Below are 26,138 nucleotides of genomic sequence, written 5' to 3' on the forward strand. Positions count from 1 at the left end.
ATATGGATAGGTTTATATGTAAATACATATGCAGTAACCAAAACCTCAAATTCAAATACACCTGAGCTTTGGGGAAGTTTGTATATTGATTCAATCTTTGTGGCTTAGTCTCATCTGTAACAGAAATATTTGCAAATAGACAGAATACTTCCTCTTTAATCTTATCTCGTGATCTGTCTGTCTGGGATTTTCCTAGAGATGGCCTCAGATCCTGATATCTGAGGGCTGTGTAGCTAAATTATGGCAAGATCATACACAGCTTCACAGAGACCTTTACTTTCTTCTCTTTGCCATGAGCATGTGTTTTGTTTTAATCCACTGGGATGAAAGGAAGAGCAGCAGCATAGCCTGACTCAGCTGCCACCAGGACTGTGCTTGGCCCACATTTGGGAAAAGTTTTTGGACTTTGAGTTCATAAAATTATAGAATGATTTGGGTTGGAAGGGACCTTAAAGATCAGGGACACTGCGGACAGGGACAACCTGGTCTGGTTGTTTGCACTATGGGCAGACCCCAGCTGAGATGCACAAAACAGCTCTGCAAGAACTTTTAGTTCTCTTTCCAGGGGCTCTTTCAGAGCTCCAAGCACATCCCAGTCTTCATCTCCAGCTCTGGGGCCTCCACCTGTCCAACTGTACCTCACCAGCTGCTCTACAGGCCAGACATTTGGGAAGAGCAAAACTTGGATTCACGTCCAAGAGCTTTTCCTCCATCTACCAAGAGGACTGTTTAAGGTTTCACACTTTCAATGTCACCTTTAGGCAAGCTGCTGCACCTTGGCAATAGGGAAAGATTGTGAAATGTCATGATTTATCCACGTGTGCGCGGCTGATTGTTGTAAAATAGTTTGGTCTGTTTATGCCCTTGAAGAACCCCGGGCGCTGGCAAATCACACAGATTGACTTGAGCTAAGCACCTTCACCTCTCTCTCTCTTGGAGGGCAGGAGGTGGATGAGGCTGTTTGGTAGCTGTTCAGCCCCACTGCTGCTTAGACAACTACCCTGCTTTATATTCTGAACAATTTATCGTGGCTTGTACCTGTGCTGGTAGTTACAATTACCCCTGAGATTTAGGGCACTGGGAAGGGCTCCAACTTCAACAGAGCTGTGCCATTTAACATGGATGAGGATAAACATGGAAATTTTTCAGAGCTGCATTGTGTCCTTTCCTTTCTGTGTCCCCCCACATTGCCCAGAGTGGTTTTGTCACCGCCTTGAGCACTTTCTCGTGGGTAACTTCTCACCACTTCAGATTCCCAGCATTTTCTGTGTGAGACCTCACCGGCTCCTACCAGTGCTCGTGTGGTTAATGGGTGAGAGGAGGGGAGTGAGTGCATCCAAAAGGAATGCCAGAAACATAAACAATTTTATTAACAAGACCACAAAACTATTTTTTAATATATGCATCCATTTACAAGGGGCAAACAAACAAACTGACAAAAAAACCCACAGGGGAGACACGGTCGGTGTCTGCGACTGCAGCGAACTCGCTCCAGTGGTGTGGGCAGGTTTGGGGAGGGTCCCTTTCCTCTGGCCAGCACCACTCCCTGTCAAATCTGGAACTAAGGAGGTGGGGTGCCACCAGCATCCTGCTGGGGTGCCAGGGACGATGCCAGCTGGGTGAGGGCTCGGGCAATAGTGGAGAGGTGGCTGTTCATGGTCCGCAGCTCTGCCAGGATGTCGCTGACGTTCGCTGATGCCTCGGAGCCCGCAGGCGCCGCCTGGGCAGCCGGAGGTGGGGATGCAGCTCCCAAAGCGCTGCTTCCCATAGCTGCTGCCTGGGGATTTTCCTCTTGGGAAGGGTGTGGGGCTGGGCTGCTGCAGGGCTTCATGCCTTCCAGGGAGCCTGTGCTGATGGGTGGCTGGTCTTCCTCCTTGCCTTGGATGGTGGCGAGTGTTGCTGAGGCGAGGAAGGGCAGCCAGTTGATGAGGTGGGTGGCACCACTGGGTGGGACAACTGGGAGATAAATCCCAGGGTGCAGGGATGGAGTAGAGGCAGGTGGGGCAGGAAGAGAAGGAAGTCCAGGGTGAACAGTGGCAGCAGAAGTGGATATTGATGGTGAAATAGGAGGTGGTTTTGGATGTAAGGCTGCAACACACGTGGGTAACGGTGGTGAAAATGATGCAGTACCAGTGTCAGAGGAACAGGAGGGTGATGCTGGAGCTGTGAAAGGTCCAGGCTCTTCAGAAGTTGGTGGTGAAGTGGCAGCAGGCGGAGCATCAGGAGTGCAAGGATCTGAATCTGCAAGGAAGATACACCATGAGCCTTCATTCACACATATATACAGACTGCTGCTTGCTGTGCCCTCAATGGGACCAAGGCTTCTTTGATGAAAGGGAAAATTTCACCAGCTGGCAGTGATACTCTCTGTAGGCCCATTAGAAAAGAACAGATGTAATCTAAGACAAGAGCCTATTGTAGGTTAGCATGAACTAAATATTATAAAACTAAATTATCTTTCCACTCTCATTCTTCATAAAACCTGTGGACAGGCCTGAACATTTTTCTGGTTGGCATCTCATAGCTATGAATTAGCTGGTGAATTACCTGCTTGTTTTCCTGGCCAGCCATGGAACCATGGTAATGGTTCTAAGTGACTCAGATGTCCTGTGTAGTTGGGAGAGCTGGACAGCTTCTGCCTGAGCTAAATTGCTGCTTTACAGAGGGTCCCAGTTTTCAGCATTTTGGTTTGAACAGACAGCTAAACACCAGACACAATAAGGGCTAACCAGTGGCTTAGATCCTTCAAACATTTTTTTTTATGTGTGGAGACATGGCAGAGTTCACACAAAGTTTGATGTAAATCCCTGCCTAGCTCCCTTCAGCAACTTCAGATATGAAAATCAAAAAGAAGAGACAGAAACAAATTGTTGACACTCTGTGCACCCCTGACTGACATTTGTGCCCTCTTGGAAGTAGTTCACTGGACCTCATCTGATGTCCACTAGGGTCATTAGAAACATTCTTGCTTGAACTGAGTCCCTTAGATACAGCTTAGGAAGAAAGAACAGCCTCTGGATGATATAAAGAGGCATGGGGAGACACAAGATAGCCTAAGGTGCTCCACCCACTGTGCCCAGTTGCTGAATACCTCATGGTAAGGATGATCCTAGTTCTACAATCATTCTTAAAGCCAGAAATATAATAGGAAATTTTACCTTTTCAACAGCCTCAAAGATTTGCATAGATGGAATTACAATGTCACGCTGTACATCTTTATTTTAGCATTGGGAACACATTATACAAGAGGTGGTGAGGTGCTACAGGAGTGGTCAGTGTAAAACAGATGGATTTTAAAACTACTTTTGCTGCAATTAAGTGCAAATTTTAAGGCACTGCTGTGGATAAAAAGACACAAATTAATAAATTTATCTAGGTTAAAACAACCTAGAGAAAGCCAAGTAGTGAGGTGTTAACACTATGCTATTATTATTTCTGGCATCTAAAAAATCTGATGTGAGAATCCATTTTCATTGCTGGCTGCTTTGGTATTCCAGATAGCAAACTGAAATGCTGACTCAAAAGCAAAGGTTCCTCCCTGTCATTCCTAATACCAAACCAGCTGGACATGCAGGCAGAAAAAGTCCATCTTTGTCCCACATGGGACTACTACGTTGTTCTTAACAAGACACACATGTTGCTTGGAGGGGATTAAGACACAAAATTGAGTCTGCCTTTATGTTCCTGAGATTTTTATGGAGAGTTACTGCAGGTTCCTTGAAATGGTTTCCTTCCTTTGTGTATTGGCTTTCTTCCCAATACGAAGTCCCTGCCTACACAGGCACTAGATCCCTGTCTACTGGAGGTGGGCTGAGGATGCTGGATTTTGGGCTTCCAAACTGCTCTTGATTGGCCTTTGGTTTTTCAAAACAAAAACAAAAATAAAGCACAGCTCAACTACAGATTTCTTTTCCATCCAAACCACCGAAGTTTGCAAGGACTGAGATGAAAGTTTCAGGTTTGGCTGCACTGTGGTGTTAACCAGAACAGTGTTTATGGTCCATATATAGTGTGGCTAATCCCTGTCCACACTGCCCAAGCAAACCAAATTAAGTGTAATGTTTTTCCATACATTAGAGAGCAGAGGAAGCTTGACAAACCTTAATGTAATCTGGTTTATAATCTGTGGGAAATAACTGTCACAACTGATTCTTAAATAGTCAGAGATACTAGAGTTTATATATAAAGAGCAGCAACTTTTGCAGACAAAAATAGGGGCAAAAATCTGGACACCAAAGGCCATTCCATTTGGCTGAAACCTTTCCAAGCAGTGTGATTTCCCTATCAGAAGCCACAGCTCTGTCATTCCCCTAATCCCCCTTTAAGATATATTTATGCCATGTTTTTGCTTTAAACACAACTTGCTCAGCTTGATCAGGCTCCCACACTTCCATCTAAAAAATCCCACATGGGTGTCTGGACACCTGCACATGGATCCTTGTGTATCCAGGATATGTGGGAGCTGTTGCAATGCTCAGATCATAGAACAGAGTGACTGATGGTTGGAATGGGTCTGACCCAGCTGGTCAGCATCCAATGACTGCAGAATCACAGCATCACTGAGCCTGGGAGCGACCTCTGCAGACTGCCCAGTCACAAACCCTGCCCAAAGCAGCATCAACAATTTTTTCTCCAAGGTCAAAATTGCTGGAGTGTGTTTGAGAAAGCCCAGTCTTATGGGAGTTCTGAATAGGATGAAGCCTGGAGCAAGCAACTATTGTTGTGTATCAGATACAACAAGATGATTCTCTTTATTTCCTTCCTCTCTAAGGTGTTTTGTTTTTTTTTTTCTCTCTCATTGAAACTCATCACAACTTTAGTGCCTTTTTTCCCACTTTTTTTGTACAACCGTCACAGAAAGAGAGTCTCAGCTGGAGCATCCAGGTGCACTGTCTCTGCTGGGGGTGTTCAATCCACATCTGGACAGAGCTGGAGCTAAGTGGGGTTGAATGGATGCCTGCAGAGAAGAGCAATGTTGAACTCAGAGTGCTCAGACAGGTACAGTTACCTTCCCTAAAGATATCAGCCACCTGTTGCTGGTCATTCAGCATCCCCCAGTACATCCAGTCCACAGAAGCTGGGTGGATGCTGCAGCCTACCCCCACATGCAAAGACTGACAGTTCAAGGCAAGCTTGTAGCTTGGAAGAAAATTTATATCAGCATCTGGGGAGTGATTTCAGGGTTGGGATCAACTTCATCTAAACAACTGAACTAAAAGTGCTTGGTGAAGAAATTCCTTGGAAGTCCCTGCACTTTCAATGCTCTACATCAAGGGAAAGCCCCCTAAATGAAGGCTTAGACACATAAGATGTATCTCTCTGGGCAACCTCAAGAGTCACTTATTTTATATTGAGAGCACAGGAAACTTTGCCCCATCCTTCAGGAGGACTGTGTTATTGAGATGAGATTCCAGTCACAGAATCACAGAATATCCAGAGTTGGAAGGGACCTACAAGGCTCATTGAGTCCAAATCCTGATCTTGAACAGCTCAGCCCTAAAAATCACCCCATGTCTCTGAGAGTGTGTTGTGGTTTTTCTTGAGCTCTGCCAGATTTGGTGCCATGACCACTTTCCTGGGGACCATGTTCCAGTGCCCAGCCACCCTCTGGGAGAAGAAACCTCTCCTAATATCCAACATAAACCTCCCCTGGTACAGCTTCATGCCATTCCCTCAAGCCACCTTTGGCTTGTCTGTCTATACACAGTCACAGCCTACAGCATAGCTGTCAACATCTTATCTAATTCCCAAGCCTTTCTTTGCACTCAGTGGATTAAATAAGTTGAGCATCACCTCTTTATTGCTAGAATGAGAGATTTGTCTTCATCACTTTGCTAGGAATAATGTTGGATAACTAAATTCGATGTGGATGTCATGATCTGAAAATGCCTACATTGCAAAAGAGGACTGTACCAGTGCATAAAAATGACTGCCCAGCTTAAAAACATTTCCCACCCTCCTGATCTACTATGGATCTCCTAAAGGGAAAGCCATTGTACATCCTTGTTTTACCTATTTGCAAGTGGGAGAAAACACTTCTGCTCTGCCACATCCAAGAGGATCTCAGGGTGTCCAAAGCTCATGGGACTGTAAATAGGGTAGGTAACTCAGTAATGAGAGGGATCAGAGGAGCACCTCCAGGAGGGGATTTCCTAGTACTTGTCCTGCTCATGATGATGGATGTCACTAAAAGATTAATGATCTGCCCCAAGAGAATGGCCAGCTAAAGCTATTTTAAATGCATTCAGCTGTATGAGAAGATCATGTACTTAACTTCAGAGTCAGCCTTGGCTATCTAAGCTGCTTTTGTTTGACTACTGATTTTATCTGCCTTGCAGCCAAATTGCTGCAAACTCTGATTTCTCAGTCTATTGTCAACTAACAAGAGAAAGGTCTGTGAAGAAGAAACCTTCAGGGAAGAGAAGGAGCATGACTTTCCACAGATTCAGCTCATCTAACATTAGCCCTTTAGCTGGCATCTGGCGTGAGGCAGTCATCTTGGCTCCAGTCAAGAAAGAAGCACCTCTGGGGTAAAGCCACTCCAAGCTATCAAGCCCCTAAGTGGGGTGAAGGATCATGCTCTGAAGCATTCCTCCTCTCCCAGAACTTGTGGTAAGTCCACTACCTTGGATGGGCTGAGTATCTTCTAAATGGCTGAAGGAGGGTGAGCTGGATTTCTCACTTTATGTAGCAAATAATTTCACAGAATCATGGATTGGATCAGCCTGGAAGGGACCACAGAGGGTCATCTTGTACATGCCCCTTGCTCAAGCTAGGCCATTACAGAGCACAGGGCACAGGATTATAATCCAGACATTTCTGGAATACCCCAATGAGCAGACACCCCATGCTCTCTGGACAGTCTGTTCCAGTGCTTGGTCACTGCCCAGGAAAGAAGTTATTCCACATGATCAGGGAGAATTTCCTGGGCATCAGTTTCTGCCCTCTGCCACTTGTCCTATCCCTGGGCACCACAGACGAGAGCTTGGCTCTATCCTCTTGGCACCACCAACTTCCTATCAAATCTCAATAGCAGATGGGTAATGCTGCATCTGTGTTCCCATGGAAAGCACAAAACCATAGAGGTAAGGTTTAAGATACAGGAGAGTAGAATCTGAAGCCCCTTGAGGGTTTCAAGGAATGAGCTTGTGATTGAGAAGGTGATAATCTTTCAAGTGAGTCAGGACTGAACAAGCAGTCTATTTCAATAGTGCCAGTACTTTATTTATTTAAATAACCAGGACTTCAAAGAGGCTTAAAAAAGTGAGGGAGAACAACTTTTAAAGAAGGAAGATAGTGATAGGAAAAGATGGAATGATTTTAAACTAAAAGAAGAGAGATTCAGACTCAGCATCAAAAGAAAGTTTTTACTCCGAGGGAGGTGAGGCACTGAAACAGGTTGCTCAGAGAAAATGTGCCTTCCCTGGAAGTGTTCAAAGCCAGATTGGATGTGGCTTTGAGCAACCTGGTCTGGTGGAAGGTGTCCCTGCAATGAGTAGAGAGGTTGGAATGAGAAAATCTGAAACATTCCTTCCATCCCAAACTGTTCTATGATCCTGTGATACTGTGATTCAATGATATGGATATTGAGATGCTGAAATGAGTCTCTTTGGTGAGACAGTGACCTGCAGGAGCCCTCTGTGCCGTGTCCTTTCTGCTCAGGTTTGTGCAGCTGCTCTAAAGCTGTCGGTGTCTGTGTGTGCCCGCGGGACCGAGTGCGTGTGTGCTCCCCCTGCATTTCACAGCTGCTTCCCAAGAAAGTCTAAATATACGCCTGCCTCCGCTTTCTGGTGAGAAGTGAAACTCCAGTCCCAACAGCTTGTGGTAAATGAGAGCCCAAGAGCAGCATGTGCGTCACCGAGGGCGGTGCTGCTTTTGCACGGACAAAATCCGTCTTTGGGACCTGAATCTGAAGCCAGCCCTCCTGTGCTGCTCAGGTGTGATTCAGATGGAGTGGCATTGCTTCCCACTGCCAGGCTAAGTCAAGTTTAGAAGGGTTTCAAGCAAGTCTAGAAGGGATTAAGTCACTGCCTCGGGTGAAGAGGCCACGGGACACGACTCATGGAGTAGGTCTGAACAGAAGCATCAGTGTGAGCACTCCAGGATTGGTGTTTGCATACATGTGATTTCAGAAACAGAATTTGGCTCTAGATATTATTTTCACTCTAGTCTAGCCTTTAATTAAATAATTAATCAATCTAAACTAGCTCTGAACACTCGCTTTTGGGTGAGCAGCTTAGAAATGCATAGAAAATTCACAAAATAATTAGGCAAGCTAATTGTTAATTATTTTTTAGATAAAGCAAGTCACATATGTGTCCTAGAAATCCACTCCTCTCTTCATAGGTAGAAAAATCACAAAATATTTCATGTTCCCTTTAATGACAGGAGTGGGTTTATATATTTAAATATGTCTGTTCCAGCCAGGAGTTTTGTGCAAAATACTGATTTGGAAAAAAAAAATAGATTAGAGTATTCCAAATCAACCCTATTCCTCTGGTTTGTGGCTTATTTTTAAAGGGATTTTGCAAATAATTGCAAATAATTGTAGTTTGCGGGAACAATGCTGTAATGGAGCACATGGCAAAGTCTCTTCCAGGGTCCATGGCATTTCACCAAAAACACCCCAACTCTGTGCTGTCAAACTGGTTGAGTCATTTCAGAAAGGCTCCTTCCTCTGGCCTCTTGCTTTTTAACCATCCTAATAACAATCCAAGACCTACTCTACATATTTTAATTAATTTGAAACTTTTCTGACTTCATAAACTTTTGCATCTCTTTGGAACTTGTTTCTTTTCTTTTCTTTCAATTGTGGTCTGTCTTGGGGTCTGTTTCTCTTCTTTCAGGTACAGTACACCAGGCTTAGCTGGACTGAGCTTTATGTGACTAATCCCATTATGACTCCTGTGGAGTTGTGCTCTTTCAAAATTTCTTGAGTAATAGTCTGTTATGAGTACATACTTATTCCCATGTCATGCGAACAAATTCGTTCTCACAGTTTGTCATGGGCCATCTGCTTTTTCATCTTTGTCCCTGGCTTAATTTCAGTGAGATTTTATTCACTTCCTGACAAAATGTGTGTTTTTACACTCATTTGGGACCAGATTTTCCAGGAACCTGAGGTCCTTCTTTGACACCTAAGGGACAAAGCCAGACTTTTTGAAGTGCTCTGCAGCTCCTGTGAGTTCCGAAAACAGAAGAGTCCCTGAGGATGCCCTGACATCTCAGTGAGGGGAGGGAATGGGAAAAGAGGAGGTAGGCACGTTGGAGAGGTAATATAGTTGGGCAGCAGGCAATTCCTCATGACAGTGCTCATTGCCTAACACATTTGTCCTGCTGTGCTCAAAGCACTGAGCAGACGAGTCCCACACTGGCTGCACTTTTGGGGCCAGACTGAAGCACACGAAAAATTAAATTTGCTCCTGGCTCCTTGATGACAGAAGTCCATCAAGGAGCCAGGAGCAAAGGCCATTCTCATCTTCCCCATCAACCAGCATTGCCAATGATGGCTCATTTGTCCTAAGCTTCTATTAACACAACTTCTTGAACTGGGGAAAGATTCTTTCCCTCTCCTTTGCAGTACAGAAAAAAGGCACAGCAGAAAAATCTGTTGTGCGTAAGGAGACTTCCAGCCCAGCCCTCCCATGGCCACACAAGAACATCTCTTCCACCCACATATACTCCCTTCCCAGCAACTTAGTAAGGATGGCAAAGTGAGAGACTTTTTAGCTCCTCTGAAACTAAAATAAGACTGACAACTACTTCTGGAGAGCCAAAAGAAACAGGAAGAAGAAGAAAGTGGTATAATTGTTCAGACCATTTTGTTCAGGCTGCCTTGTATTTTGCCTCTGTCAATGGTCAGTCAATGTTGCCTCCAAGGAAGAATCAAAAAATCTTCAATAACAGCTATACCTTAGTCCATTGTAGGAAATTTTCCTGATGTTCCATTAATGAATCAGGGTTTTGCCCAGGACAGATGTTTACACTATCAACAATCACCTTTGATGGAGGCCAACAGATTTGATTTAAGATCAGGCTCAAAATGAACTGCAACTGCATGGACTGCAGCTGAAAGAGCTTGTGTGTTATTACCTCTCTGGATCTGGCCATTAGCTACACCAAAAGGTTTTTCCTGTTTTGAAACAGAGAGCTTTTCCAACACGTGTAATTCTTCTGAGACTCTTGTTTTCTTTTCCTAATAAGTACTATTGTCTTTCTAAATGCCCCTATTATGGTCTTATTGGCATTGTAAACATCACATAATTTTTTTATTATTTTTCTTTTTCCTGTTTCTTTTTTCCTTTTTTTTCTCATCCTTTGGCAAGGTTTTGGCAATCAACTCCTACAGCAATGACTTTCTCAGTTTAGTTTAGCATTGTGTGAGGAAATTTTTCCATTTATGAGGGAATTTTTGATAATGATCAGCCAAGAGCATTTTCTCTAAAACCACCTGTGTTCCTACTCTTTGGACCTTTCTCAATTGCCCTTCCTGCCACATATGGCCCTAGAATAAATCCATGATCCCGTAACATTCAGGAGGTACTTAGAGATACAAAAGAGAGTAGACAAGATGTGTATCTTTTACCTTTAAACCAAAGGATCATAGAATGATTAAGGTTAGAAAAGGCCTCCAAGATCATCAAGTCCAACCATTAACCCAAGAGTGTCTGGTCCATCCCTAAACCATGTCCCCAAGTGCCACATCTAAACATATTTTGAATGGTTCCAGTGATGATGATTCCAACACTTCCCTGGGCAATGTTCCAATGCTGAACAACCCTTTCAGTGAAGAAATTTTTCTTCACTGAAAAACTGGATAATATCCAATCTAAACCTCCCCTGGCATAACTTGAGGACATTACCTCTCATCCTATTCCTTGTTATCTGGAAGAGGAGGTCTATCCTCATTTGGCTACAACCTATTTCAGAGAGTTGCAGAGAATGAGAATGGCCCATGGAGCCTCCTTTTCTCCTGGCTCAGACCTCAAGTTCCCTCAGCTGTTCCTCATCAGACTTGTGCTCCCGACCCTTCACCAGCTCCGTTGTCCTTCCCTGGACATTCTCCAGCATCTCAGAATGAGGCAACCAGGAACATTTATAGAAACAAATCTTGATGGTCCAGATATTTTAGGTTTATTTTTCTTTGCTGGTTTGAGATTAGTTTAATTTCTTAACATATATTCTCTGAAGGCTTCAAAGCAGATTCAAATGTTAATTAACCAAAGATATATTTTCCTGCTGGTTTTTTCCCCAGGAAAAATATGAGACACACCATGCAATCTTATGGTTTTAGTAGCCAGTGAGTCAAGTCTGGAAATTTGGTTCACATGAGTCAATGAGATTTCAGGTTGCTACAGAGAGTCCAGCAAGGACAATGTCCAGCCAGCAGTGGACAGGCCTCCTTTGCAGACACCATATGGCTTTTCTTGGGCTGATTCATGAAACAATCTACATCCAGGCTGGGCTACCTTGAACCTCTTCCACGCTCTGCTTTTGGATGGTTTGTCTCTCTCAAAGGCTTGCCACAGCTGTGCTCCCCACTGAAACACAGGAACTCTGTATTTTCCTGGATATTTACCATCCAACTGCCCCAGCAAAAAGCTTCTGCTAAGCCTGAGAGTCTACATAGCAGAGCAGTGGTCTAACAGTCCTTATCTTGTACCATCTTTCAAGCTGTGTAAACTCATTACTTAAATGGAAGAGACAGTGAGAACGAGTGCAGAAAGTCCCCTGTCCCATCTAGAGCAGAACCAAGGTTGCTGGTTCTCCTCAGTGAGCAACTTTTAGGTGAAATAAAGGCTGAGTAGGAGGCCATGATCAGACACACCACAAAAGTCTGTCTCTGCCAGATGAGCTTGGCTGTTGTTCTGCCTAAGAGTTTGAAGGCTGAAACCTGCCTGTCAAGCTAAAAGTGGACACCTTGACTGTACAATAAAGAGCCCCTCAGTGATCTGAGGATGATAAAGGAAGGATCTTGCCATAAGTATGCAAGAAAAGTCAGAGCTAACTCATATAATTGATTAAATTTTCATATATTTCCAAGTATGTTTCATCCCCAGAGGCATGGTGCCATTTTTAGGAAAATAATCTTGTAACAAAAATCCCCTGAAACTGCACAGCCTGAGGTGATTTTTATCATCTTCATGCACCAAGGAACCACAGAGACCATATCTGTTCTGCAGAGTTAATCTGGGTGGGAGACAGCCATATCTGAACACCTGAACTATGCCAGTCTGGACATGAATTATTTCCCTGAATGACCCTATGACTCCTTTGCTGTTTGTGAAATTTCCTGAGTGTACCAGGCATTTCAGACTGGAAGAGGAATATCTCATAGTTTTTTGTGTTTAGGTACTCTGGGGATGCTTTCCCAATCTCTTGTGTCAGATGTGGGAGAACTTGTTTACTCCAAGGAAATGCTTTCAGGAAAGCCCTGAAAGATTCAACTCACTTGTGATCAAATCTGAGTCCTTACTACAAAAAGGGTGAGTGCTAATCCATGGCCAGACAGGACCCAGGCTGCTTATCCCCTCCCTCAGAGCTCCCAGCCTGGGCTGAAACCACTTCCCAAGCCTGAAAGAAGTTTCAAACACCCATGGAGTCAATGCCTTGGAGATGTACCTTTTATCCTTTTTCACTTCAACTGCTCGATATGCCCAGGCAATTGTGGCAGGCATCATGGAAATGCTGTCTTCACAAAGACATTTTGTCTCCAATAACATTTTCATTTTACACCCAAGTCTAGCCGGAGGTGAATTCTTTTGTTTATTGAAGAGCCACAGCTCCTTTGGAACAAAATGTTCTCCTGTAAGCCGGGTGAGACGCTGGTTTTATTGAAGAACAGTCCTGCAGACCAAGACAATGCTGTACTTCACTACCCCTTTTGAATTACCACTCTGTCATTTCCCAGAGGAGCGTGATCGGCCGACCACTAAACTCTGCTTTAAGATCTTATGCCCGATCTAAATGAGACAGAATGAAGCCCTGGAGAGATTTCAACCCTTGCTTTGTTGAAACAACATTGCTTTGTTTGGAATGTATTTGCCTTTGTACTGGGGAATGAAAATGTAGCCCAGTGCCCAGTTTTGAAATACATAAATACAACATTTTTGGTAACGTAGCATATATAAAGAGATCCATAGCATATGCTTTTTCTTATGCATCCTTTTTCTGGGAGATCTTCAACCAGTTTTTAAACCATCAAATCCTGAGCTCTGTAACATCTCAGTGGAGGAGGAACATATAATGCCTGTGTTCCAGGCTAGCATGGTGACCCAGTTAGGAAATCTGTAGCAGACATGAAATGAAATCCAGACCTGTGCTTGCAACAATGAATTTAGCCTTCTCTTGTATCCAGTTGGATTACACAAGCTAGGAGCCACCCAAAAGTTCATAACACCCACTCACAGCTCCAGTCAGTGGTCACCACCATTTGTCTCCCAGGTCTTTCCCGGGCTTTATTTTAATACCCTTAAATTATAAAGAGATTTAGAGGTATGATCCAAATCATCCAACCCAGGTCAAATCCTGAGCTGGAAACAACTGAACAACTGAGACAGTTGGGCTTTTTCCTATCCCTTTCTACAAATCCACTGTTACTTCAGTGCATCTTGGGGCAGAGATTTCATGAACATAGGGTGTACCATTGCTGTACCATTAACTGGTGTAGGAAATCACACCATCAGCAGCTGTGGAACGGCAATCAGAGAATTTGAGAGGTGTTGCATGTGATAAGGACAGAACTGCACTAGGGGGCTCCAAGTTCCTCATCCCTCCACCTATCCATCCTTCCGACCATGTGTCCTGCTGAATAACTTAATGGAGTAGGCATTTGGCCACTCTGAGAGCAAACAAACACGTCAATCCTACCGAAACAGAGGTGCTCTGTCTCTCTGTCTGAATCCATGTCTTTTGATCACCATGGGCACCAGTTCCTGTCTGATATTTTGGGCTGTGCAGGGTGGGCTTGTTCACTCGCTGGGCAGAGGCAAACACCTTGTTAGGATAGGAAGGAGTGATTCAGCCACTCCTCTCTCTGAGTCAATATTTACTCAGTGGCTCTGGGTTTGGGGGAGGGATGGTCTCTGTCCAGGGTCACATTCCCACCCTCCTGTGTGAGATGGCTGGAGCCGCCAGTCTAAGAGGGTGCTAGCAGCCTTCTCCTGGGAGCAGAACTGCTTTTTCTAGGCTGCATTTGGATGCAAACTGGCATGCTGTGGCTATGTCTCTTTTTCTTGTTTTTTTTCTAATTGTAGTCTGAAGCTTTCCTTAATGGGACAGAGAAGTCTTTGAGACTGGAAATGTGCTCTTCTCTTTGTTTCTGGTACGACATAACACTGTCCTCATGGGACCGCACTCCAACAGGGATATTTTAGTTCTGCCTGGCTCCACTTCTTGCTGGCCCGCGGTCTGATTGCTGTTTGTCACTGGGACTGCGAGCGCTGGGGAACAGAGTCTGCCCTCACTGCAGCTGCTCCAGTAGGCTGGAGCCCTGAATTTGGCTGGGCTTCCCAACCATTTCCAGGAGGCAAATAGTAACACTAATTTCAGCTGGACACTGTATTCCTTGGGCCCATTCCTAAGGGGCCGTGTTGTGCTGCCTTTGCCTTTTCTCCCTGCTAAAAGAATTGTAGATTTCACCCTGGGGGTTGTTGTATCCTGCTGGTGGATGGTTATATTCCCCTATTTGAGACATTGAAGATGAAAGAGCAGTTTAAGATCCCTTTTGATAGATGGAGATACCCTTCTGCCCTAATATAATTTTGTGAAGATGTTGAATATGTCCCATCTTTCAGAACTTGGTCTCTTTTATACGGGTGTAAAACAGGAATAATTCCATTGGCACCAGTGTCATTTACACCAGTGTAATCATGGGAGAAGGAGAAGAAATAGGCCTGCAGGGATTTTTTGTTTCTTTTGGGGGGAACCATGCTGACTGTAAAACCACAGCAAAATTATTTTTAAATGAGAAAAATTTCTTTAAGACAGATCAGCCTCTTAAAAAGAGAGACAAATGGAATGAAATGCTGCAGTTCAGAAAGTCCTGCGGTATTTGGGAAATAGGGCAGTTTGCTGTAAAGGGAGTAGTAAACAGCCAAAGCCAGGAGAACTGCAAAAAGAGAAAGACCCAGAAAATGTATCTGCCTATGAATTACATTATCAAAATTTCTCAGAGCACAAGAGATGAGATTGTAGAGGCAAGTTTATTCTCAGTACATGCATGGAAAAATGTAAACCTCAGTAAGAACTACTGAGTAAACCTGAGAAAAGAAAATGACTGTGCCTGGAAATGTTTAGGGGATGGTGTTTGTCAATTAATGAACTGAGAGGCCACCGTTTGCAGCTCACTACACAGCAAAGTCATGCACAAACTAAGCCCAAAGAAGGAGATTTTTTCTTTTTCCCCAATAAGAGCAATGCAGGGACATTTTGCTCTGTGCTTCATCTGCAATTCGTTTGTTTCCTTTCATAAAACCTGGTGATTATTGAGTAGAGAAAGTTTGCTCCAAGTGGCTGGGCAAGGGGTAATGATTACTCACACCACCAGGTTCCCATTTGCCTTCAGGTTTGTTGATTTTGATGACAAGCCTTCACCACTCAGTTTCTCAGTTGTGTCAGCAGCTTCCCCAACAGCCCAGCGATGCTTTTTGTGTTCGGCTGTGCAGACAGGAGAGCAGCTCCAGCCAAAAAGCACACATCGAGTTCCTACTCCCTACTCCTCAGAGTTTGACTAACTTTAGATCCAGCCTCATGGCTTTTGCTCATCTCTAATAGAAATACAAAGATATCCCCAACAACATGTTTACATGGGAAGACGAAGTTTTCCAAGGACACAATACAAGTACCTTGTTAGGGAACAGCTCTTCTCCAGGGCAAGAAGCTTCTCTCTATCTTGGGGGAAACCTGGCAGCATTGGGAATCTTCAGCATGCCAAAGGAAGAAATGCCAAAGGATCTGCTGCCTTGTAAAAGGAAGGCTGCTTGATTAACTTTATGGAAAGAAACTGAGCTGTAAAAAGACAGCATTTTGTCTTTAACACAGACTGCGAGCTGGGAGCACAGCCAGCTGGGTAGTCTGAGCTACACCAGGACTATCAGGAGACCAAAGTCAGAAAGACCCTGGATGCCACCAGGAATGCAAGAAGAGAAAGGCTGGTGAAGGAGGGATGTGGAGGAGCCAAGGTGCAGCTGCTGAAATTCATAAATGACTCAACAGGGAAACAAACTCATGCAGGATCCTGACTTACAAGGGAAAGCATTAAGTCTTGCGAGGATAAAAACTAAAACAAGCCAACACAAAACCACTGCCCACCTATACATCTGTTTCATAGGCTTAACTGAATCATCACAGAGAAACAAGCCCATTTCAAGACAGCATCTCTTCTCAGTCTTTCTTCACCTCGGGAAAGTGGTTCTGTCATCAGAAATTACCAGGAGAACCCCAAATAATCCCTGCATAGCTCGGACTTCAGGTAATGCTCTCATTGTAACAGCAGCAGAGGCCTGGACTGAATTACACAGCCCAACATACTCTGTGCACCAGAAGGAGGTACTGCACTTGGCCAGTCCTTGTGACATTATAGTTAGAGATGGGGCTTGAATCAGCACCAAATGTAGAGTGGTGCAGTCAGTCAGTTGAGATATGTCCATCAACTTTGTCATCATCCTGAATTCTATCATTTATAAAAAAATTCAAGCACTGCAATCTTCAGGGCATTCACAATTTAGTGGAGTGAATACCCCAAATTTGGTACTCATCTCCATGGCTTACCTTGGCTCTCCAAGACCCAAAGTCAGTAAATTGTTAAGAAACATATCTGGGAAATTTTGGGAGCTGCCCCTGTGAAAAAGCTGCCTGAAATGAGCTTTCCAGAACAGAGATGGACCTTAATTTTTAGGATGCCTGAAATGAGCACATGACCCTAATTAAAGCACCCCTAACTTGTCCTTAATAAAAAATAATCAAAGGTCCATGTCTACCTCTCACCAGAATGGCTCTGATAAGAGAAGGAAAGGTAATGTGTCACAGAAAAAAACCAAACAACCAAACAGCAAATAAAAATCTCAAAGAGGACACTTCTTAAAGTGATTTAAAAATACACTACTGCACCAGGACAGATGCCAGCAAAACCAAGCATTTTGAGGTAAGATCTGCCAGTCCTGTTGAGCACATCATGTATTAACAACTCCCCTTTTCATGTTGCTGGAGTAATCCCTGAACAGCAGCATGAGTTAAAAGTGAGTTTTGAAATGTAATCTGAAATGTCCTGGTTCAAACTACCCAGCTTCTTACTCCAGGTCTAGCAAATCTTTGGGTTTGATGCTTCTCAGTGTTAGCAGGTGCATCAGCATTTGTCCCTTGCACTTCTTTATCCTGAATTTTGCCTCCTGATTTGAACCCTCCAACTGTTTTATGGACAAATTTGCAAGCACAGTTTTACCAACATTTGCCAGTATAGAATCTGCACAGGAGATCAGGAGAGCACACATTCCCTCTTTCACTGTTAAATTAGACTCATTTAGAGAGCTTTCAAGTCAACTTAAATGCTTAGAAAATCTACAAAAAGATAGTTTTTTATCCAGTAAAGTAGGAGTGGGAGTAGGAGGGAATTTACAGTAGGAGTGGGATCAGCTGTTAAAGTAACAAATTTTAAGAAAATCTTAAAAGATGTGTTGATCAAAGGTGGACCCAAACAATTATTTTAGCACCAATAATGTGAAACAGTGGTGCTTCAAGGTTGTGGGGACTAGTTTCTCCACTTACTAATGCTGTTAAGAATCCTGACAATTCTACCATCATCTGCTGATTGATGAATAGCTCCATGGCCATTTAGCCACAAACTACATTTACAAGTTAAAAAAATGTGCTAGAAAATCAGAAAGGTCAAATTCAACCAAGAGTCTATGAGACTGAGGGTAGCATTTGGCTTCAAGATAAAGGCAAAACATTTCCACAGAACACAGTGCATTGCTCAGGATTCATTCACCCTGAAGAAGGAATGTGTGTTTCCATGAGTTTGAAGATAGACTCAGTTTCATCTTTCTGATGATGTGAAAATGAATAAAGGTCATTTCTCTGTGTTGTATTTTCTACAGATAAAAAAAAAAACTCCTAAGATCTGCTGCTGATATTTTTCTTTGCTATAACAGGACCTCCTGCCCACTTGGAGTGCACTTAACTATGGTACATCATAGAATTATGGAATGACAGAATAGTTTGAGGTGAAATGGGCCTTTTAAAGGTCATCTGGTGCAATCCCCCTGCAGTGAGCAGTGACATCCTCAACGGATGAGGTTGCTCAGAGCCCTGTCCAACCTGACTTTAAATGCTTCAGGGAGGGGATGATGTTCATGCTATCTCACAGAAGAAATAGGATGTAGTACCCATTTCTTCTGGAAGAAATAGTGAGGCTGACAGGTGGAAAATCTTAAGCTATTGCACACTTCAGTGCTTAAAAGGCAGATAAAAACAGTCAGGAACACTGATTTTAATTCCTGGCTGTCTAATTGATTTGGTTGGATGGTCTTGGATATTTCCATTGGAGCCAACATCCTCAAGCCACTAAGAGCTTTGTCTGAATGAGAATGGGGATTTGCTTCATAATTTCACTGTCTTTCAAATTCTTCCTCTCAAATACAGTAAGGATAATTGATAATTCCTCCCTCCCACTGGTATAGCAATTCTTAAATCCATGTTTGCAAAACTCATTACAAGTTTTGGATGAAAGGTGTTGGAGGGGTGCAAAACAGATTTGACACCTTTTTTATATAAAGAGCTTTTGAGGTTTCCTGTGATTGTCCACGTTTTTGAAGATTAGTCAGCTTTTCTACAGGATTATGCAAAGTGAAAGCCTGCAGCAGTGGGAGGTTGGGATTAGTGACCCAGAAGGCCCTTCCAGTCCTGTGGAGGATTTTCCAAGCTGTACCAAAGATGTTAAAGCCTAGTTGTGTGGTCTGAACTTAACACGTTCAACACACAAGCCCCACTGAAAATTTTTGTTGCATCCTTTTAGCAGAGTGGAAGCAGGGCTGGGGGGGACTCTGTGTGAAGGTAAGAGAAAGCACCTGCAACAACAATGATGGAGAGCACCATACAAGCTCACTAACAGCTCAGGATAGAGTGGTGAAGAAACACCTAAAGAGACACAAACAGCCTCATCTCTCCAGCCCTGAGATGCCACCTCTAGAACCACCACTTGTGTTACCACTGCCCAGGCAGTGCTGGACCTCCATTCTGAAACCCACAGCAGCTGGCAGCAGTTGTGACTGTGGTTTTGTGGTGCAGACACCTGTCCATGTGAAACTAATCTGGGACCACCAAGATCATTTTCTTGGGGCAATTTACAGCTTCCCATATGGTAATAATTTTTGGCAGTCATGGTCTTGGACTGGAATAAAATCAGTGATCCAGCTGATGGAAGCTTCTTTGGTCATGCTCTTAGCCAAGACTGTATTTTCCCTCACTGGAAGGTGGGCAGTGGTGTTGCTTTCCCGTGTTGGGGCAGGTATGTGTTAGGAGGTTAACTCAGATAGTCACAACCCCCCACACCTCCAAGCCTTCCTGAGGAAACCAACAGTTTCTGATGTTCAAATGTGCTTTGCTAGCCAAATGTCAACCGCATGCCACCTCCAAGGCAGCCACAGTTCAGTGGTTGCACATCAGAGCCACTGGTCCATATTTATAAAGTGCTTTGATATCCCAGATGAAAGGACAGTATATAAATGCCCCATTCATTTAAGTGACATACAGTAGCAACAAGCAGAAAAATCATTACCCACAGGTTTAGAAAGGCGTATTCTTGTTGATTATTTAAAGACCACATAAAGAATGCTTGGTGAAAGTGTTCCTCTTGGAGTGAACATTTCAGTGCTGGTCCAGTGAATGAAAATAATCCACATGGGCAAATGGCATAAATATCAAGTTTGCACAACTCAAAACAAAATTCTCTTTAGAAATGCAGTGAAAATCTTTTTATATGGAACTATCCTTATGCCTACAGACCAATGGGAAGTGAGGCAATCAGTCCTTTGCCAGGTCAGGACTACAGTGAAATTATTATCCTAGCAGAAAAAGTAATCTAAGTTAGAAAATTAATAATCAGTACAATGTGAGCACAAGATGTTTTGCAGCTTAGTATGTGTCAAATAAACTACCTATGGGTTCACCAGTTCTCTGTCTTTTATGCATACAGAGTCTTTGGATTTCTAGACCTGTATTCTTCACTCCTTTCTTTGTCTTTGAGATACATGACCCCATTGCTTCATTTGGAAAGTTTTGTTTAATAAAACCTTTTTAGTCTCTCATCTCAGTATTCAAGCGCTGAGCAGATACCCATTCACAATCCCTCGGAGCATGCAGAGTCTTTCAAATATCATAACCATAAAAATAAATAAATTACAAAGCAGAAAGGAGATAAGGCACAGGTTTAGGCTGCCTTTTGAAGATTTATTAAAACAAACTGATATTTCTTATAATGTGCATGTAACCAGAATATATAATTGACAATGATAATCATTAACAGGTACTAATGTTATTTCAGAACAGAGGATGGAATGAGACAGACTAAACCTCCATGCATGCAGTAGAGGAAATCCAAACTGTGATAATTAAATGCAAATAAAGCCTGGGGGCAAAAATTCCTGGTCTCTCTAAGATAAGAGAAATGTATTTCTACCATCTATAGTTCATTTATTTCTCTTGAAGACTCTAATTTGTTTTTAAGCTAATAGATCAAACATTCTTGTCACAGTTCGTACAACTGTCTCAAATATGTGAGAAGTACCCGCCAGGCGAGGACCACCAGCAATTTTTATGATTTCTTTACACTACAAATATTTGGCAGAACTGAAATCACCCAATAAAATAAACCTGCGGATTCATCTGCAGTTTTAGACTCTCTCCAAGTATTTTTTGGACTCCTTCCCAAAATAACTGATGCTCATGATATTCCAATATCAAATGAAAATATGTCCTAATTTTCATGTCTCACTACCACCATCTGTTATTAAAGAGAAAGTCGTCTTTTTCCTAGTGGGCCAGGTGGTTTGGAAACACCCATGCAGAGATGAGAAGAGCTCTCATCCAGCAGCTCCTCTGGTCCTTCACTTTGCTGGGTTGGTGGGATTTGGACATAACAAAGGGCAGAAACATGGAGCACTGTTGGTGAAATATAATTTCATCCAGTACCAGCACCATCCGCCAACTGGTTCCCAAGGAGCACCATGACTCTCCATGTCTTCAGGGGAGAGGAGATTGAATTTAATTGTGTGCAAGAATGGTGTAAGGCAAGGGTTCAGGATCCTCTTTGGGAAAGCCTTTAGCAAAAAGGAATAGATTAAAAATACCGGGTTTGAAAAGTTGGCTCAGCTGTACTGACATGGCAGACATCTTCAGTGAGAGCCACTCAGCAGTACACAAATGTTGCAGTCACTTCTGTGAGGCTGAGATCAGCTGACACTTCAGAAAGTCAGTCACTGAGCTCTGTAGACATTCAGCCCTTCTTAACATTACATCCATGCTTCAAGTATAAAAGAGAAGTCTTTCTCCTCCAAAGATGAATTAAGTTATAAACCACCCCAACCTTCTGCCTCTACTGCTGCATTCGACAACCAAACCACATCACCGCTTATTCACCCCACCAAGGCATCCCAGAGGGCCGTTCTAAACAGCTGACGCTGCTCTTCCCCATTCCTGCAGATATTTTTCTTTCCAGACATCTTGAGCTGTAGTTTTAGCAAGTGCTACTTGCAGTATGTCTTGTAAATCCTACAAACCACTGTAAAATCACACAGTGTCAATTTTATGTGTCTTCCAACAGAAAGATCCGTGGTTTTTGTTTCTACCAGTCTCTCAGCATACAGTGCCTTCTAAGTATTAATTTTTAGGGTCATCACACACTCTGATTTTTGTAAAGCTCTCCAGTTTTACGAGGTTTGTCTCACACCATGCTAGACTAGCTGTCAGCTGGCTAATATTGACTAGGTGGTGGAAGACAAACCTCTTTACTATTGAAGTGCTGAATTCAAACACTGCTGTTTCAGTAGATTGAAATCATATTCTTTTAGATGCATATTCTTTTAGTGTAGCAAGTAGAGCCACTGAGAAATTTTCATTTTATTTGTTTCTTTTTTAATACCAAGTTTGTTTTTTACAGAGACAGAGCTGCCCCCAGGAAAAGCTTGATTTTCCTGAATTGTTTCCATTTTCCCTCAGGAAAGCTGAAGCAAAGCACTCACTCAGGGTCAACACGATCTGAAAATTGTTCAGGTCAGGTCTAAACAAATTAAAAATATTGCAGGTCAAGTCAGCCTGACATGGTTCTGCTTTAGCTGGATTTACACATACATGTTGGGATCTGCATATCTGCTGTGAAGCAATGGAGATTCTCTCTTATAAGGAAAGCCAGCCAGCAAGAAAACGACAGGAAGAAAACAACTTCACAAGGTGAATGGAGAAAAACTGTAAATACAGCTGAGTGTTGAAACTGCCCAAAACCCCAAAATATTTCAAAATACTTCCTGCATTCACAATAAAATATTCTTCTACAAGTATCTCATTATACTGGAAGTTTCCAACAGTTCAGCTTGGGATCCATATCCAAGATGAAAATGAATGTTTAAAGGCAGGACACAAATCTAGATCTTTGTACGGACATGTCTGCTCAGAGACATAAAACTATTTTGTTAACTGGCAGAGAATACTGGATCACAGTGGGATTTGCTGTGTTTCATAATTCCATATGTATTATAAGATATCATACACTATCATTCCCATTCCACAGACAGGAAACTGGGACTGCATGAGCCCTGCCAAATGAGCAATACAGAAAACAGTGTGAGGACATGGGAGGGTCTCTAACAATCAGAACTGAAAACCAATCAAGAAAAAACTCCCTTTGAGGTAAGTTGTCCTCCAGGACAAGCCCACAAAGGCACCACATGAATCTACAAAGTGGAAAATTAGAAAAAAAAAAAAGAAATAAAAAAGAAAAGACACAGTTCTTCACAAAATATGTGGTCAGCCTGTGGGGCTTGTGCAGTGAGACGCTGCACGATAGGAAGTTTTACCTGAGGTCAGAAAGTGATCAACTATTGGCAGCTTGTGTAGGCAGGGGATGAAGAGGAAGGGAGACAATTTTTAAAACCAGGGTGTTGTTCATGATCCTCTGACTGAACAAAGATCTCTTCAGAGAGGGGAAGGCTGTCTGAGAGTCCCATCTCACTAGATCTGGCTGTCTCACCACTTCTCTGCTGTTCTTGACCCAGGCCAGTGGCAGACCATTGAGCCTTTCTTGTTCTTCGTCTGTGGCATGTTTCAGCTGCTAATCTTGATCTTTAATTACAGGTCTGTGGATGGCTGTAGGGGGCTGGGAGAGGGCATGTGTTGTGGCCTGGGCAGACACATTTGAACTTACCACCAGTGTACATTTGCCTGTGATATGGAGGACTGGAAGTGATGAAACACTCTTTTCTAAATTTGTATTTCTACTCTCCTGACCCCACAAATGCAATATTGTTCACAGAGATGCACACCAGGACAGCACTTGCTGAAAAAAGGGCCCTTCTCAGGCTTGGCTAAATGCTGAAGGACCTACTTCCTTGGGGGTGTTGTTTTTCAGGAAAAAAAAATCTCACTGTTCCTTCATCCACTGTCTACACAAGCTGTCTGTGTTTTCTTCCCCATGTGACTCAAATAATATGTAACAGAAGTTTGACTCTGCTGTATGCAAAAGCAAATGGCTTTATGATAGAGGAAAAGCTCAGCCATGAAGGGACAGTGTAGAAACACATGAAGAGCTGAGGAAAGCTGAAGTACAGAAAGGGACAGTAAGAGCTGAGTATCCTGAAGGTCCAGAACAAAGCAAACCTACACATTTCAAAACAACATCCCAGTTCCTCTACTGGTTTTTGAGGAATGTAATTTAATTCAGTGCCAGCACCAAGACAGACTTTTCTCCACAACACAGATATTACAGGTGGAGATACACCCACCAAGTGCCCACCTGGACCAGCTCACTGAAGACTGGTCTCCTGCAGATTATCTGAATAGACAAAACCTGCTGAGTGGGAGTTGTAAGTCTCATATCTTCGACACGGCTCCAGTAACCCACTCACCATCGGGTTAAGCTCCTATTGAACATGAGCAGAGCTCCTTACATGTTGTGCAACACAATGGAAAATTGAGACCATACCATAGATGAGGACATAGGAGTTACGTGGTTTGCCTGAGGCCACACAGTGAGTCAGCGGCTAAATTATAAACTTGGGAGTCCCTGGCTCCAAGTCACTTATTCAATCTATGCTGCCTCTAAGGCATATTACATTGGGGGTATTGTATGGAAATGACATTAACTTTAAAGAGCAGTGTACAGTAGAAACAAGCAAAATAAGTAGGCTTTATTGTGGGCTGATTTTAAAAAAAGTATGAAAAAAGTGACACGAGCAGTTTTGCAAGCATACAGTGTAAATTAATTTTGCACAATTTGATTTTGAAACCAACCTCCTGGATTAAAAATCTAAACACCAAGTTTCATCCCATAATGGACTCTTCTTTTCCACTCTTTTAAATTTTTTTTCTTTTTCTGGCAATTCTGTTAACCCCTGAAAATAGTGGTTTAATATGGAAATGCTGACAGCTCCTTAAAGCAGAGCATCGCATTTGCAACTCTGTAATTATGCCTATTTCAAAATGCTCCAAAGAAAACAAGATTTTCCTGTTCAAACAAATCTTGAATGTCTTTAGCCCCAGAATTAAATCATTCAGACCAAAAAGTGCCGTGTTAAGCATGCTGAACCAGGGCTGTACCAAGGACATGTGGAAAGAGATAAATGCAAACTGATTTTACAGTATTTATGTAATTAGATCCACATCTCTGCTTTTCTCTATTGAATGAGTAAAGACCAGATTAACCTTATTATTATGATGTTTATTTGATTGACTTAGGAATTTCATCTGGATGAAAGAGTGCCTAGATGTCTTTCTCCATGCGTGCCCAGCATGAAGCCAATCAACATGCCTCTCTAAGTAACAAATTTGGTTTATGTCATCTATCAGCAAGATACTGTAATTTTGGATATAGCTTTAGTTCAATGGATGATTGCTCCTTAAAGACCACGCAGCTTAGAGGTTTCCATCCTGCATTTTTATGTCCCCACAGAAAATTACTTGTCAGATTTTCCACTCTTGTGATGAGGGTGGTAAGGAAATGTGTGGTGCAGAACGCGTGCATGGCACATTTAAGCAAGAACTCAACCAATAGCTCAGCACTGCCTTTTTGGTGGAGGATGTTTGCCTCTTTTGCAAGACTTCCTTGCATCCTTTTTCTGCCTTGTAGAACAAAGGCAAAGATGTGGTAGATACAGGATTCCTGTGCCAGTGATGAGAGAGCAAGAGAAAAGGGAAAGGTTTCCTCTACTGCTCATAACTTCAATCGTCAGGACTGCTTCATGCAAATTTTCCTTCCTGACAATATTTAATACATCTCCATTTAGCATAAGTAATGTTAGACCAAAAACTGGGAGGAATTTGGTGTAAGTCTCATATGGGGAGAACAATGTTTTGAGTTAATAGAAGTCCCTGCTGATGGATTCTTACTTCTTTTAAAAACTATCCTACTGGCTAATTAAAAAGCACTGTCAGGGACCTTCTCAAGGTAGGAAGCCTCACTTTCCAAACAAGAGAATAACACAGCAAGCTGAGGCTGGGACAGGTTAGATTTATTTTCCAGCTTTGCGTAACCAAGACAGACCCACACAGTCAATCTTTACCATCTCCAACCATCAAAACAAAAATACTAATTTATTCTCTATTTTGTATCAGTCTTGTTTACTCAGGTTGCCACCATTTCCAGGCAGAGTCTTCTTTTGACTTCATGCAGGTACAACATCAGAGTTCAGACTGTTCAGTGCAACTCAGGGGCAAGCAACTAATCCAAAGAGATCACAAAATCACAGAAGCACAGGATGGGTCAGATTGGAAGGAAACACAGTGAGTCATCCCAGAGCCCATGGCTCACGATTGTGTCCAGACAGTTTGGAATATCCCCAGGGAGTGAAACTGCACACCCTCTCTGGACAATCTGGACACTTGAATCTGACCAAGAAGTTTTCTGTCATCAAAGCGGCCATATTGTAACTGTA

At 42.9% G+C, this 26,138-nt stretch overlaps 1 protein-coding gene across 9 annotated transcripts in view; it reads right to left on the reverse strand.

Annotated features, from left to right (window-relative positions):
* Positions 1–369: 369 nt before the first annotated feature.
* The window catches only part of RUNX2 (RUNX family transcription factor 2), a 217,863-nt gene continuing 192,094 nt past the window's right edge, over positions 370–26,138 (reverse strand). For 3 of the 9 annotated variants that reach the window (XM_050973029.1, XM_050973028.1, XM_050973027.1), the window contains one exon: positions 383–2,241. In XM_050973029.1, the coding sequence (XP_050828986.1) occupies positions 1,562–2,241 (680 nt within the window). In that variant the 3' untranslated portion in view covers positions 383–1,561. Of the gene's footprint in view, positions 2,242–26,138 lie in introns of all 9 variants that reach the window. The other 6 variants (XM_050973033.1, XM_018921714.3, XM_050973026.1 and 3 more) reach the window with 4 other exon arrangements.

The sequence above is a fragment of the Serinus canaria genome, chromosome 3 (assembly GCF_022539315.1).
Source record: "Serinus canaria isolate serCan28SL12 chromosome 3, serCan2020, whole genome shotgun sequence".
Classification (NCBI taxonomy): Eukaryota; Metazoa; Chordata; class Aves; order Passeriformes; family Fringillidae; genus Serinus; species Serinus canaria.